Source organism: Lotus japonicus, chromosome 3 (assembly GCF_012489685.1).
Source record: "Lotus japonicus ecotype B-129 chromosome 3, LjGifu_v1.2".
NCBI lineage: Eukaryota > Viridiplantae > Streptophyta > Magnoliopsida > Fabales > Fabaceae > Lotus > Lotus japonicus.
This window is the reverse complement of record NC_080043.1, coordinates 85,130,441-85,146,629: the sequence shown is the minus strand read 5'-3', so window position 1 is coordinate 85,146,629 and position 16,189 is coordinate 85,130,441. Positions and strand designations below refer to the sequence as shown.

Genomic DNA, 16,189 nt, shown 5'->3' with positions numbered 1-16,189 from the left:
TTATCAAACTCCATCCGAAGATAGTTTATTCTTGCATCTAAAATTTAACGTCATAACTCTTGACTAGAACTGCTAACAGGGTAGTAAATGGTTTTTTATTTTTTAAGTTCTAAATATTCTGCAATTAATTTTAAACATAAATTTGATTGACTCAATTCCCCTTAGGCCTTAACTCTAGTAACTAGTAAGACAATCAATCAGGTATGAAAATTATAGTAAGTGGTCACACAATATAGCTAAAAGCATAAAGATACTTTTAGCAGATCAGACATAACATTACTTGCATGAGACGCAATGCAAATGCATCACCCATCAATTTTCAGAAGGTCATGATTTCTATGTTTTCTAGTTCATTGTGATGATCTTATAATTGTTGTAACAATTTTGGGCAAACATTTAAACAACATGTTTTTCTTAGGTTGGTAACACTACCAATTGACATTAACTATAATTGTCCTTCCTTAAATTTCAAGGAGTCTGTTTCAAGTTTTTGCTGAGATGAGGAAGAAACCAAAAGAATTGGTAGTCTTCATTAGTTTTGATCAGTTGAATACATTATGGTATATATATATACAATGAGAAAATGCACTAGCTCAAACTAACTGCCATAATTACTGTCATAACTTACATTAACATATCACCCACCAACACAATCCTTACATCAACAGTGAGAATCAAACACACAACTTTAAAATGGTAAGTGATCTATCACTACCAACTGAGCTGCACAATTGAGCCTATGTGTTGTTACTAGATAGAAAAGACGTTCTTCAAATTTTCATGTCTAAAAGGTGAAAAAGAGAACGACGTATTCCTACATCCTATATTCACAAAATTTAACAGCTGCACGAAAAGGGTTTACGAGTCCTGAGAGGAAATTAATGTTCACAAGTGGACAGGACAGCTAAGATGAGCCCACTTGTGTATATTATTGCTAATTAGTGAATGTGACACATACTATAGATAGTCAAGCAAATCAAATCACTGGAATCTAATGCTTGAACCTTGCATCAAAATTTAATTTAATTCATCGTGAGAGGAAATGAAGGTACATATATAACAGAAACCACCATGTGCATCACATTAATCAGTACAGATCCAATAGCATTATTGTGAAAGACAATCTCATGATAAAACCATATATCACAATTACATTCGTGGAAATTAAAAGATGGCATATTATTTCCTATCAGTAACAACTAACAATAGTGACTAATAAACTTGTCCTAGTTTAATTTTCTTCCATGGACTTGTTGCTTGCTGATGAGATGCTACTTTTGACCTGAGAGGAGGTACCTGAGACATTGCTCCTAACCTGTGAACTCTGGTTAGAGCTAGAGTCTGTGAAGAAAACCAACTTCTCTGGGTTTTCCTCAAACACTTGAAGGGATCTTGGAAGTGGAGGCACATTCACATCCATGATCCCCTCAAGAATTTGAACCACCTGACCCATGCTTGGTCTGAAAGATTCACTATCTTGAACACACCATGATGCAACTTTGATCACTTTAGTAACCTCTTCAATGTCAGCATTTCCCTCCAACCTAGGGTCCAACAGGCTAAGAACATTTCCACCTTGGATAACCACATTTGCAGCAAAGGTAGGAAAGAACTTAACTTGGCCATCTTCAGATGGATCAGAGTTCCTCCTCCCTGATACAAACTCAAAAAGCATCATTCCATAGCTGTACACATCGGCTTTCGCCGTGACAGCCACCCCAGAAATCCACTCTGGAGCAAGATAGCCCCTAGTTCCTCTCATTGTTGTGAGGACCCTGCTGAACTCTCTTCCAACTAGCTTTGCAAGCCCAAAATCCGCAACTTTCGGACAAAAATCAGCATCTAAGAGAATGTTTTCAGGCTTCACATCACAATGTATGATACAATCTCTGCACTTCTCATGGAGGTAAGTTAACCCCCTTGCAGTTCCCAGGGCAATTTGGTACCTCACTTTCCAATCCAACACCTCAGAGTTCTGGTTCTTGAACAGATGAAAATCCAAGGAGCCATTTGGCATGTAATCATAAACCAGAAGCTTTTTGGCACCTTCTGAGCAGAAACCGCGGAGCCGAACGAGATTAACATGCTGTACTGTCCCAATTGTGCTCACTTCTGATCGGAACTGCTTCTCTCCTTGGCTAATACTCTCCAGCCTTTTCACTGCTACGAAACTCGAATCAGCTAATGTTCCTTTGAAAACATAACCAAACCCTCCTCCTCCCAATTTCTCAGAGAAATTCTTAGTAGCATTTTGCAAATCTCTATACCCAAATGCCACCAAAGAACCCTCCACAGGTTTTCCAGTTCCAACCATTCTCCTCCTTCTCCTAACCATGAAAAACAAAATAAGGGCCAGTAAAACCCCTATCCCCACAACCACACCCACAACAACACCAATAATCACCCCCTTGTTGCTTTTAGCATCATCAAACTCGGACGCTGCGAGTTTGAGATACAAAGTTTCTCTACTACTATCATCTGAAGATAGCTGCTGCAGATTCAGAAGTTCTCCAATCCAAATTGAACATCCATTACTGTCATATGCATAAGCACTGCAAGAGCAGTTGTTGAAGCAGGTTGATTCACACTCCTCAATATTCCCTGATCCTACAGATTGTGCATGTTTAGGCAATGCCATGTTGGGGATTGCAAGAAACTTATCTTTATCCTTATTCCCCTTAGAAGCATTAGAATCCTCACATTGCAACTTGGTTTTCCTCTGACACCCACCTGAATGATCCTCCAGATCCCAATCAGACTGTGATTTTGGCCCAAAACCAGTCAAACAGCTACAATAAGGCATTGAATTTTCAGTACAGCTCCCAAATGCTCCACAAAAAGCATAAACATCACACTGTCTTCTTGGCTGTGACCAAAACAAGTTCCATTGCTTGATATTCTCCAACCAAGATAGCTGCTTAATCTGCCCTGAAATATCCATCACAAACCTTGATATAATGGAAGGATTATACAATGAGTATGTGAAGTAACTCTCATTCTCATTCGCCACAAAAGTGAAATTATAGATATAGTTCGCCCTCATCTCAGGAACCAAACTGAAAATTCTTCCATTCCAAGGGCCACTAGTCCAATACTCTTCAGACTTGTTCCAAAGAATCAAATAAGAATTAGTCCCTTTAGGGTCCAATTCCAGAGAGAACAAACCCGTTGCAGGATCCTCTGTATTCTTCCATGATGTCAAATACTGAGGCTTCTTTGTTTTGTTGTCAAGCTTGATTTTTCCACCTGGAAGCCATGTATCTGTTGGATGATCAAAACTCTGCCACAGAGGAGTATCTGATTCTGGTGCATCAACCCTGTCTCTTAGAACAAGGTTTCCAGAATCTAGAAGAACAGCCACAACAGAACCTGAGTTGTTGGTAATGTTTGTTGACCAAACTTGATTTGAAGAGCCATCAAAGAGAACTAGATTACCACCAGAAATTGTTAACTTGGCAGTTTTTTTGTCAGAGATGGGGTGGTCTCTGTTGGCTACCCAGACAAACGTTGGCTGAGAAACCTTTTTGTACCACATGCCTATGTAGTAGTTAGAGGAATTGTTACCTGGTTTGAAGAAACCCAGTTCAAATGTTCCACCTTTGGAGACAAGGGTCTGGTCCCCAGAGAGAGATTGGTTTCCTGAGATGGTGGTTAGAGCTGCAAGGGAAGGAGGAGGGTTTAAGAAAGAGAAGAAAAGAATGAGAAGAGAAAGCCAGAAACATTGGTTCCTCATGTTGTTGTAGATGGCTTAGCGGAAACTGAGCCAGTTTCTTTGAGAAAGTTGAAGTTTTGTGGTGGTTTTTGGATTTTGATTTGATGGCAGTGGAAGAGACAGAAATGGTGAATGGTAGAAGAAGAAGTCTAAAGTTGTGTTTGGACGAGGTAATGGGATGGTGGCAGCTGTTTTTACTCATCAAGTCCATGAAGACTTTTCTTGCTGATGACTTTTCTGACTTTCTGAGTGTGTAATAATATCTAGCTCTGTATTAGATGTTACTGTCATGAGGTGGAAACTTCTTGCCACTTGAGAAATCTTGAAACATAGAGACAACCAAGTTTTTTAATTGCATTTCATTTCCACTTTCATCTTATTTTATGATTTAATATAGATTAGATCATAAATTGATAAAAATGAATAATTAACTCAAGTTGATTGAAATATGTGTTTTATTGTTGGACATAAATATTGAAGTAGATGCATAGCTGTGATCAAATCAATAATAACTTATAAGGACTAAGACAAAGCTAATTAAGGTCCATCATCAATGAATGGCTCTTATTCTTCCATGGTTACTGGCAGCTTTGCCTAATTGCCATGGAATGTGGATATATTCCTGCCCAGGTCAAGTTGTTTCAATTTTCAAAGTCATCTGTGTGCAGAGCTGACCAGACCGAAATTCTTCTATATATAGAATGAATTGGAAATTGCAATGATTGGTTACGTTAATTTCTCAGCATTTGAGGAATGACCCGGTCAAATATTTTCAATATTATTTATTAATACTTGTGGTAAAACTTTTTTTTTTAAATCACCGGCAATGAGTATGACTTGGCCCAAGGTGTCTAGCCCAAAGGACGTGAGTTAGTCACATTCACTCCCCGCCACATTCACTCTTTGCTGTTCCCCAATGGGTCCTCAACAATGTCAAGTTTGCAACCAAGTTCAGTCCAAATACAAGTGCCCTTCATGTTATTTACCTTAGTAAGTAAAACCCAAATGTGATTCTGTTGTTGTTTGATTTCTGAACTCATTTGATTGATGTTGTGTCTTCTGCATGTAGCTGTTCCCTGGTTTGCTTCAAGAAACACAAAGGTAGTATGATGCCCTTTAGTGACAAGCTATTTGATTGCTTGATAAGTGTTTGATATAATGCCTGTCAAAGGTGGATGTGCTGGGTTTCTCAATAAATGCTTTCATGACTTTTACTTGGTTATACAAATCAAATTTGGGAGATATTTTATGTTAGCTTGTTCATTCATTCTGCAATTCAAATTTGCTTGGCCTATTGAATTGATCATACTTACTTGTGTTGCAGAATTTCCATGTGTCAAGCCACCCTCTTCAGAAGCCAAAACAAGTAAGAGTTTAATTCAACTCCATAATTACGTAGTCTGCATGATGATGAATTTTCATTGACATCCCTCCCATGGAGGATATAAGAATTTGTGGTTTTATATTGATGAGCACATGTAATTTGATCCCACCATTTAATATCAGGATTCTCATGCCTCCTATCTGCCTTATTGATTTTTCACATGCACAAGTTAAGGGCATTTTCTTGCTATGAAGGTATGCGTGGGGGTTAGGGAACTAATTATAGGTCTATCTAGGGAAGCCTAATCTTCTGTTTTCAAGAGGCTGATTCCACCACAAGTCCACAACCTTAACTTTCATCAGCAAAAACATTGCTACAAAATTAAGTTTTTTTACATTTGGCTGAAACTTGAGTGGCATGTATGCTCCTTCTAGATATCTGTTGTTTTGCAGTTTGCACGTTGTCCTTGTAGTTGTAGTTTTTCTGCCAATTTTCTTAAAAAAAATAAAACTTGTGTGATGTGCTCTTGGAAGCATGCTGTACTTTGCTGTCAAACTGAAGCAATCAACTATGTTATAATTGTGATCTGAACTTTAGGTTTTTGGCAAATAGTTTATTGCTCTTAAGCCCTTTTTGTGATCTCATCTGATATTATGTTTCACTATTGTTCATCAGCTGCTGCTTTGGAATCACCTGCAAAAGAGCCAATAGTCATTGATGAACCAATTGAAGTGTTGCAAAAATACCAACTGGAGGCTATAGGTATTTTTGTTTGTGTATAAGAATTTAATAATGCCCGAGATGCAGCATTGCAGTACAGAAATTTCAGTAGTAACACCAAGGTTGGTTAATGTGTGTTTTTTAACTCTTGTATTTCTGGTGCAGCCTCTTCCAGTGAGATTCGCGATGCTTTGAATGATAAAGCGCTTCAAGAACTAATTTTCCGCATTGATTGTTCCTCAAATGCAGAGAATGTATGTCAAATGAAGCTCTCTTATTTCTCACAGTCACCTGTGAATAAAACTCACTATTTTTGCCTAGCAATCACAGTCTGATATTTATAATTTACGAATTACTAGTTTTAATACTCAATCCACTAAAACTTGGAGAGATTTTTCCTTTAAAATGGTGTTGCTATGATTAGGAACTTGATAAAGCTATGGAGGAGGAGGCATTTCGCTTGTTCACAGACAAGGTAATGCTATTTGCTGATTCTGATGTGCTTTCTCCCACATTGCATGTGGAACCTTTATAGGGTTGTCACATTGGTTAAGCTCAAGTAGATAAGTACCTTAAACCTTGCTCTTACTTTGTTCTTTTTTTTCCATTGGATTCCAGATTTTATCAACCACCAACCCCTAACTGCAAGCACACGCCGCTGAAAGCAAAATTTGTGAAAGAAAGTTAAATATGAAAGGAACAGCAGATAGAACCCCTAAAGTCTGCAGGTTTTGTTTATTAGATTTAGATATATATATATATATATATATATATATATATATATATATTTCAGCTGTACAGCTCAACCCCATGATTCAGCTTTTGATGTGTAAGAAATTTTGTATCTTCATTGAGCTAGTGTAGTGTATGGGCCAAAGATTGATTTTGATGGTATAATATAATCCTCAAATCTGTGAGTGTTGTCCTTTGCTCTATGGAATTTTAGCTTTACAAAAATCCCAATTTAACTGGACGACAAGTCATGGTGTTTGTGTTGACAATGAGGCATGATAAGTGAACCGACTTTGTCATTCAATTTTGTTGTTTGATCTTAAATCTAGAGAGGTTCTACTTTCAAGACATGTCCTTTTTCATGAACTTGAATTCCCTTTTAAGGAAATTACTCACAACCTTGATACAAGCACTCCTGTCTCTCAATCATTACCCACTTCTATGGGTACTTAAGATACTGAAACAGGAGCATCTACCACTTTTATTTCCTTACTTGTGTTGTGATTTTGAATGGCCTTTGAATTATCTTTTCTTATTAATACAGAGTGACACCCAGCCCTTTGGCATTGGTTCTAGTATGATTATTGATTTATTCAACCAGCCCTATATGGCACCTAATGTGCTATGGATTAGCTCTGACAATGTTAACCAATGCTTGTTCATGCCAGGATTGATTTTATTAATGGAGTAATCTTTCAATAACCTCAAGGGAAGTTTCCATCTTTCAAGGATTAATAGAACCAATTAACAAAAATATTTTAATGATCAAAATGGCTAATTAGTAATTACTCTTTCTCGCCAAATACTAACCTTCCAAACTTGTTTACTTTTTGTGACAAGTCTTGCTTGTGGTGCTTATGTCCATATTACCTAATTAGATCTTAATTATTACTAGTTTGATGATTTTTCTGGAGTGAATCGTTTAGATTTTGTTGTTCAAAACATGAAAAACTAAGGGGACATTATGAGGAAAAAAGGGACTGCACAGTTGGGTTAAGATTTGGCACAAACGCAAAATAGAGGAGGAACAGGTTAGGTAAAGGAGATCCTAGGGCCAAGACATCAGGCTTTCTTGTTAACAGCAGTGGAAAGCCTTAGATATAGCATAGATGCCGTGATTAAAATAAATCCCAACCCTTTGAATAGAACTAATCCTAGATATATAAAATTACTTGAATAGCAAGAAACTGAAGACCAACAACCAACAATGATGATATTAACATATTGAGCTCTACAACTCAAACTTTGCTACCATCAGACGTCATTTATTTTGTAGTTGTCTGTGGTGGACTCAGTCCAATTCCCATCCTTGTTACCATTTAGGCAATTATGTACTCCAACAGCATTATTGTGTAAGATCATCTCATGATAAAACCATATATCACTATAACATTCGTGAGAACTAAAAGATGGCATAATATTTTCTATCAGTAACACCTAACAAGAGAGACTAATAAACTTGTCCAAATTTTAATTTTCTTCCATGGACTTGTTACTTGCTGATGAGATGTTACTTTCGACCTGAGAGGAGGTATCTGAGATATTTCTCCTAACCTACCAAGTTCTTGGAAGTGGGGGCAGGTTCACGTCCAAAATCCCCTCAAGAATTTTAACCACTTGACCCATGCTTGGTCTGAAAGATTCACTGTCTTGGACACACCAAGATGCAACTGTTATCACTCTAGTAACCTCTTCAATGTCAGCATTTCCCTCCAACCTAGGGTCCAAGAGACTAAGAACACTTCCACTTTGGATAACCACACTTGCAGCTAAGGCAGGGAAGACCTTAACTTGGCCATCTTTAGATGGGTCAGAGTTCCTCCTACCTTATACAAACTCAAAAAGCATTATTCCATAGCTGTACACATCAGCTTTTGCCGTGACAGCCACCCCAGAAGTCCACTCTGGGGCAAGATAGCCTCTAGTTCCTCTCATTGTTGTGAGAACCCTGCTGAACTCTCTTCCAACTAGCTTTGCAAGCCCAAAATCCGCAACTTTCGGACAAAAATCAGCATCTAAGAGAATGTTTTCAGGCTTCACATCACAGTGAATGATACAATCTCTGCACTTCTCATGGAGGTAAGTTAATCCCCTTGCAGTTCCCAGGGCAATTTGGTACCTCACTTTCCAATCCAACACCTTAGAGTTCTGGTTCTGGAACAGGTGAACATCCAAGGAGCCATTTGGCATGTAATCATAAACCAGAAGCTTTTTGGCACCTTCTGAGCAGAACCCGCGAAGCCGAACAAGATTAACATGATGTACTGTCCCAACTGTGCTCACTTCTGATCGAAACTTCTTCTCTCCTTGGCTAATACTTTCTAGCTTCTTCACTGCTACAACACTGGAATCAGCTAATGTTCCTTTGAAAACAGAACCAAACCCTCCCCCTCCCAATTTCTCAGAGAAATTCTTAGTAGCATTTTGCAAATCTGTATACCCAAACGCCACCAATGAACCCTCCACAGGTTCTCCATTTCCAGTCATTCTCCTCCTTCTCCTAATCATGACAAACATAATAAGAACCAGTAAAACCACTATCCCCACAACCACGCCCACAACAACACCAATAATCACCCCCTTATTGCTTTTACCATCATCAAACTCGGATAACGCGAGTTTGACATACAATGTTTCTCCTCTACTATCATCTGAAGAGAGCTGTTGCATATTCAGAAGATCTCCAATCCAAATTGAACACCCATTACTGTCATATGCATAAGCATTGCAGGAGCAGTCGTTCAAGCAGGTTAATTCACACTCCGCTACATTTTTCCCTGTTCAGGCAATGCCATGTTGGGGACTGCAAGGAACCCAACCGTGTCCCCCATGACAGGATTAGAATCATCACATTGCAACTTGGCTTTCCTCTGACACCCAGCTGAATGATCCTCCAGATTCCAATCAACCACTGATTTTGGCTCAAAACCAGTCAAACAGCTACAGGATGGCATTGAATTTTCATTGCAGCTCCCAAATGCCCCACAAAAAGCATAAACATCACACTGTCTTCTTGGCTGTGACCAAAACAAGTTCCAATCCTGAGTACTCTCCAACCATGTTAGCATCTTAATCTGCCCGGAAACATCCATCACACATCGTGATATAATGGAAGTGTTATACAATGAGTATGTGAAGTAACTCTCATTCTCATTCGAAACAAAAGAGTAATTGTAGATATAATTAGTCCTCATCTCAGGAATCAAGCTGAAAATTCTTCCATTCCAAGGGCCACTAGTCCAATACTCTTCAGACTTGTTCCATTGAATCAAATAAGAATTAGTCCCTTTAGGATCCATCCCCACAGAGAACAAACCCGTTGCAGGGTCCTCTGTATTCTTCCATGAAGTCAGATACTGAGGCTTTTTCGTTTTGTTGTCGAGCTTGATTTTGCCACCTGGAAGAAATGTATCTGTTGGATGATCAAAACTCTGCCACACAGGAGTCTCTGATTCTGGTGCGTCAATCCTGTCTCTTAAAATAAGGTTCCCAGAATCTAGAAGAACAGCCACAACAGAATTACCTGAGTTGTTGGTTATGTTTGTTGACCAAACTTGATTTGCAGAGCCATCAAATAAAACAAGATTACCACGATAAATTCTTAACATGGCAGTGTTTTTATCAGAGATGGGGTTGTCTCTGTTGGCTACCCAAACAAATGTTTGCTGAGAGACCTTTTTGTACCACATGCCTATGTAGAAGTTGGAGGAACTGTTAAAGAAACCCAGTTCAAAGGTTCCACCTTCAGAGACGAGAGTTTGGTCGCCGGAGAGAGTTTGGTTGCCGGAGATGGTGGTTAGAGCTGCGAGGCAAGGAGGAGGGTGTGATAGAGAGAAGAGAAGGATGAGAAGAGAAAGCCTGCAGAACCACCATTGATTCATCAGGGGCAGTTTCTGCTGAGACAGTTCGTGTGAGAAAGTCAAAGTTTTGTAGTGCTTGGAGTTTGATTTAATACGGTGAATGTATGTAAGAAGAGGTCTATGGTCGTGTTTGGAATTTTCGTGCTGACTATTGTGGTTTTCTGGTTTGTATTCTCTAGCTCGCTCTGTATCATCAATCATGTATCATGCATGAGGTGGAAGCTTCTTGTGACCGTCACATTGAGAAAGCTTAATACTTTTTTTTATACAAGCAAGAAAGCTTTGCTTAATACATATTATGTGTTTGGACTAGCCTTTGTAGAATTGGTTTTGGCAAAATTATATCGGACAAAATTAGTATTATTACCTTTGGAAAAACAGTTTAATTAAGCATTTATGGTCATAAGCCACCATAAGCGCTTATGTCTCATAAGCTATTTTAAAAAATTTACTAAAATAAATTAAAAATAAGCTGTATATAAACATAAATTCTTTTTCATAAGTTATTTTAAATAGCTTATGAAAATAAGCTCAAAACAGTTTATGGTAGGTCATAAGCTGTTTACATAAGTTCTCTTAAACACTTGCACAAGCGTTTATACTATCATATAAGCTCAAATAAGCTCTCTCAAACGGGGCCTATAAATGTGAGTTAAATGATGGAGGAGGAGATGAGGGAGAATGTTTGAGTGCGATGATTCGCTCGAAAAAATAGTGAGAGAATGAGGATGGGTAGGAGGAGGAAGAGAAAGAAAATAGGAAAATAGAAAGACTATATATGATGAAAGATAATTTTGAAAGACTAAAGTTGGGTTTAAATTTACATGTGAACATTTATATCTTACTAGGATTGTCACGTCGCCTTGTGACCGAGTAAAAAATATTTCAAAAATGTTTTATAACATTGTAAATACTAATTTCAATCAAACAAATTTTTAGGGACTAAAAACTATGCAATTTTTTTATAAGGACCATTTTGAATTATGGTGTATAAGTTAGAGACTCAATCTAAAATGGCTTGCGTTCTATGATTATGATCAGAGAACCTCCCTGTCTAATATTTCTTCCAATGGATAAGCCTTGTTACCAATTTCTTCCTTCACTCGAAACGACATTTCCTAGCTTGGAGAGGGCTTATTAGATGAGTGGACTCTGATTCGTCTCTATGGGACCAAATCTCCCTATTTCATCCTCCTCTGAATTGTTTTAGAATTGCACCTCCTAGGGGCTTTCTCTTTGCTTCCAAACTCTTTTAGGAGAGCTTCATCTCGATAGTTTTGTTGGGATTAGAGTTTCGTTGTTTGACCTCTATGTATTCTATTGATTCACATACAAATATCGTTCTATGCAATTGATTCCTCCCACCATTTCTTATCTTACTACCCAGTCCCCCGGTGTAGAAGATTATCAACTCCCTATATTAACCTTCAATCCCTTGATCGATTAACAATAATGAGTAGCATTAAGCATAGATGTTTGAATAGACTAATGATCTAACCCTATCCCTAGACCTTAGAATCATTAGATGATTTTACCTAATTCAGATTTAAATAGTTAGTTCCCACCATCCTATTAAATCTAAATTCATGTTCTAGGTGATCAATCCAAAACAAGCATGAAGCACAAGGTAAAAATCATTGAATCATGGAAAAGAAACATATGATTAACTCTAGTTCAGACTCAAGAACGTGTGAGTTCCCTACACAAGTTTGAATCAATCAAAATACCCAAGGGGATCAAACCTAAGATGTAGCATGAAGCAAAAGAGAAAGCCATTGATTCTTTAGCATAGAAACATGAAATTTGCATGAAAGGAAATCAAATAGATCACACGAGAATCAAAACAACTAGTTCTAATCCCAACAAATGAGAAATTAGCTATCCATTTCCATGGATAGCTTTACAATCATAAAAGAGAAGAAGAACGATGAAAAACCGAATACGTGACGGTTCCCCGACGATGAAATCGGCTCCAAAGCCTTCTCCCAAGTCTCCTATACCTCCCTTGATACTATCCTTCGAGTTCTATCTTTCCCTAAGTTGTGGGTTTCAGTTATGATCCAAGAAGTTCTTCTTTCTGATGGGATTTTGGTCTTTTTATATAAAATCCGTGTACAGGGTGCTAAGCATGTTTTCTGGGCGCTCAGAACCCTGATTCCTTCACTGATGGGTTTTGCCACCACCCTAATCATGTTGAGCGCACTTTTCATGTGCTAAGCGCATTTTGCACAGATTACCCTATCTATTGAAAAGGTGCTGAGCGCCTTTAAAGTGTGCTGGGCGCCCTTTTGACAGAACTTCCATTTTCCTCTTCTGTGGCAATGGTGCTGAGCGCTCTTCAAGGGTGCTGAGCGCCTTTTTGACAGAAGCCTTCAAAACTATCAACTTCTCTATCAACTCTTGTATTTCTTCCTAATCACCTTCCTACACCAACAATTGAGATTGGAATCATATATAAAACATCTTCTAAATCAAAACTCTCATTTCTATAAATTCTAATCAAAATGGGGTCAATTTGCAAGATAATTTCCATAAATCACATAGATAAGTGCCTTAATAACAATGGAAAACTACGTAAAATTGGCACTTATCATTTAGTACCTTTTTAAAGTTTAGATTTGATTAAGATTTAGGTTGTTTATTTCTTGATTTTATCTTAATTTATCTTATTATTTATTTAATGCTAATTCTAAGAAAAATGAGTTGATTTGGGGTTGAAGGTCCACAAAGCTACCATGGACAGGCAGAGATTTGATAGCTGCTATTTCTACCTCTGCCACATGTCGCGATCAGGACAGAGGTATGCCGTAAGATGATGTTACGTGAAGAAGAGTTTATCATGTTGTGATTGATTGTTTGTGTCATTTCAGTTTATCCTTTGTTCATAATTCAATCCTGCATTCTTAAATTTCACATATTTTGTGTGTTTTGATCCAAAAGTTTGCAAATTTTTGCATAGACCCTTTAACGAATCATTGTTGAAGACGTAATGTTTTGATTATGATGTAATGTTTTTTCTATTGTTCTTCTTCCGCTTTTGTATTTTTTTAAACCAGATTTTAGTATAGTTTGTAGAGATCCATGCATGTGAAGCCATTCTAAACCAGATTTTGGTATAATTTATAGAAATTTACGAAATTTAGGATAGCCTGAATTTATATTCATTTCTCAAATTTTGCCCGTTTTTATTCATCATGTTTGAGCTGTGTGTATAAGCATATTATTTGCACTGTATGTGAATGATGCACAACTTACTAAATTGAGTAAAATACACTTCCCTCCCTTGAGGTTTGCCAATATGACACTCAGCCTCATTCTTAATTAAAATCTACACTCCACCCCACCTACTCTACCAGTTAACTACATCTTAAAAAATGTTCACGGAATATTCTCTTTAATTCCAAACTAATAGATTTAAATTTTCAAATAATAAAAAAATCTTTTATTATTATTTTTATTTAAAAAAGTTTAAGAAATTTACGATTAATATTTTTATAATAATCTATTTGAAACTATTTACTGTATTATATTATATGTTGAGGAAAGCTACAAATATTCTCACAATATAATTTATAATATTATATGACTTTTTTCTTCATAAAATTCATCTTGGATTATATAATTTCAAGATATATGAATTATATTTTAATTTTATATTGGTACATTGAAAAGATAAATTGCAACTGCCCATACCCAACTCATATATCCACAAGCTCTTACCACTTGAGCTATCATTGGAGGACATACAACATCATGTGATTGAGATTACTAAGAATTTAAATCCATTTTTTTGAGATATGAAACTATACCTCATTCAGTTATTCTAGTAGACCAAGCACCTCACGTAATAATCATCTGTTATTTGTTGCATTTCGCATTTTATTTGCTAAGATAATATTGCATGTTGCAAGTGAAACCAATCTATGTAGCTAATTGAGAAGGTGACTAGAACAATCATAAATTTGTTTTTGGGCTTTTCATTGGAATAAATATCATCTAATTAATCATAAAATTTTGTTAGTACAATTAATCATGAAAATAAGTTAAAAGAAAAATAGAAGTATTTGTTTAGTCTAAATTTATATTTGTAAACTTAAATATTATTGATATTCCTATACAACATTGTGAAAATATTTAATTGTAAATATCTTAAACTTCTTGAAATAAAAAATAATAAACGGAATTTTTAAATTTTATTATTATTTAAATATTTAAATTTATTAGTTTGGAATTAAAGAGAATATTCTGTTAGCATCTTTTAACATGTAGTTAACTTGTTAGATTGAGTGGGGTGGAGTGTAGATTTTGGTTAAGAATGAGGCTGAGTGTCATTTTGACAAACCTCAAGGGAGGGGAGTGTATTTTACTCGACTAAATTTTTTTTTAATGATGCACATGTCAGTCAAATTGATGAAAGCATATGAAGAGCTCACATTTAATCTTCATGAATATGTTTAGCCCATTCTTAAAGTTGGTTCATGTTTTCCTCAAACTCATTAGTTTTGCATATACTTATGTTTTAGTATGCCAATTGGGTGATTTATCTTACTTTGTTCTATATATTTCCTTAAGTTCAATTTAAATTGATTGTTAGTATAAGTTTATTGGTGAAGTAAACACAATTATTTTGGGTGGGAGAATTATTTTGTTTTTTCCTCACATATATAGATAATTTGTTGGACACATATAGGGCAATACACCATTTTTTGTTTCTCTTGACTGAAATGTGCCTTTGATTTTTTGTTTCACAAGGGTTCCACCCCAAGATTCACAAATACACTAAATACAATTCTTTCACCACAGTCCTTTCAAATTGGTGAAGGGGGGTATTTTGTTATTCAAGACTTCATTTTGGGTTTCTGTTTCAATCTTCTTTATGAATTGATTTTGTTCTTCAACTAATTGTAAGATGTCATATGCTTCAAGGATTCTTGTTTTTCTCTTCTTAATCAAAAGCAAAAGGATTGAGGAAAAGAAAATCTTTTAGGGTGCAAAATATTCACTAATTGGAAAAAAAAATAACACGTGTCATTCTCATAAAAAAAATACATTTTAAAATTTTAAATTTGATTAGGATTTATTTCTTGATTTTATCTTAATTTATTTTTGATTTATTTTTAGAGTAAAAAAAATGCATTTTTAAATTTTAGATTTGATTAGGATTTAGGTGGTTTATTTCTTAATTTTATCTTTATTTATTTATTATTTATTTTTAGAGTATTAATTAATACATCCCAAACTTTTTTTTTAAAAGAGTGAGTTTGAAAGCTATAGCTTAAGTTAATTTGTTAATATATTCCCAAATAATAATAATAATAACATATGTGTGCGGATATGAGCCGGTTGAGTACTATAGTGTCCATACCCGCACCCATACTCGCTATTTTTTGCGGGTAATTATCTATACTCAATCTCATACCCATTTAGCGATTTTTTACCCTACCCATAGTGAGTATTTTTTGCGGGTACCCTATGATTTTGAGACCCATTGTCATCCATAGATTTAGATTTTGGCAAAGATTGATAGCTTCGTGTAATGACACTGAATTGTCTAAAGGTGGAGAGCTTCGAGTTGCTACCCACGTGAGTATGGAGACAGGTACATGTAATTTTTAAAAACGCGGGTATGAAGATGGAACTATAGTACTTACCCATTGTCATCCCTACTTAGTTGGAATAAACACAATAATGTTATACTTTATGATATATCTTACACAATCCTGATTTGTACTACTATCACATTAATTTTTTTTAAGTTTAATATGTTGATAATTCCTTATATTTATGATTTGTGTTATCGTCTTCATATTTACGAAGAATGTGAAACGAGTTCATCTTGGT

At 36.1% G+C, this 16,189-nt stretch overlaps 2 protein-coding genes and 1 pseudogene across 2 annotated transcripts; 1 reads left to right on the top strand and 2 right to left on the bottom strand.

The window, feature by feature from the left end:
• Positions 1-1,057: 1,057 nt before the first annotated feature.
• LOC130746726 (G-type lectin S-receptor-like serine/threonine-protein kinase At2g19130) lies at positions 1,058-4,070 on the bottom strand. Its single transcript, XM_057599440.1, has one exon. It carries the CDS (start codon positions 3,731-3,733, stop codon positions 1,232-1,234), a length of 2,502 nt encoding a protein of 833 aa, XP_057455423.1. The 5' UTR covers positions 3,734-4,070; the 3' UTR covers positions 1,058-1,231.
• A 181-nt stretch (positions 4,071-4,251) lies between these two features.
• Positions 4,252-6,691, top strand: LOC130746727 (uncharacterized). Its single transcript, XM_057599442.1, has 7 exons — positions 4,252-4,702; positions 4,782-4,813; positions 5,037-5,078; positions 5,712-5,798; positions 5,922-6,010; positions 6,181-6,231; positions 6,375-6,691. Exons 1-7 carry the CDS (start codon positions 4,629-4,631, stop codon positions 6,396-6,398), a joined length of 399 nt encoding a protein of 132 aa, XP_057455425.1. The 5' UTR covers positions 4,252-4,628; the 3' UTR covers positions 6,399-6,691.
• A 940-nt stretch (positions 6,692-7,631) lies between these two features.
• LOC130746725 (G-type lectin S-receptor-like serine/threonine-protein kinase At2g19130) lies at positions 7,632-10,591 on the bottom strand (annotated as a pseudogene).
• Positions 10,592-16,189: the final 5,598 nt, after the last annotated feature.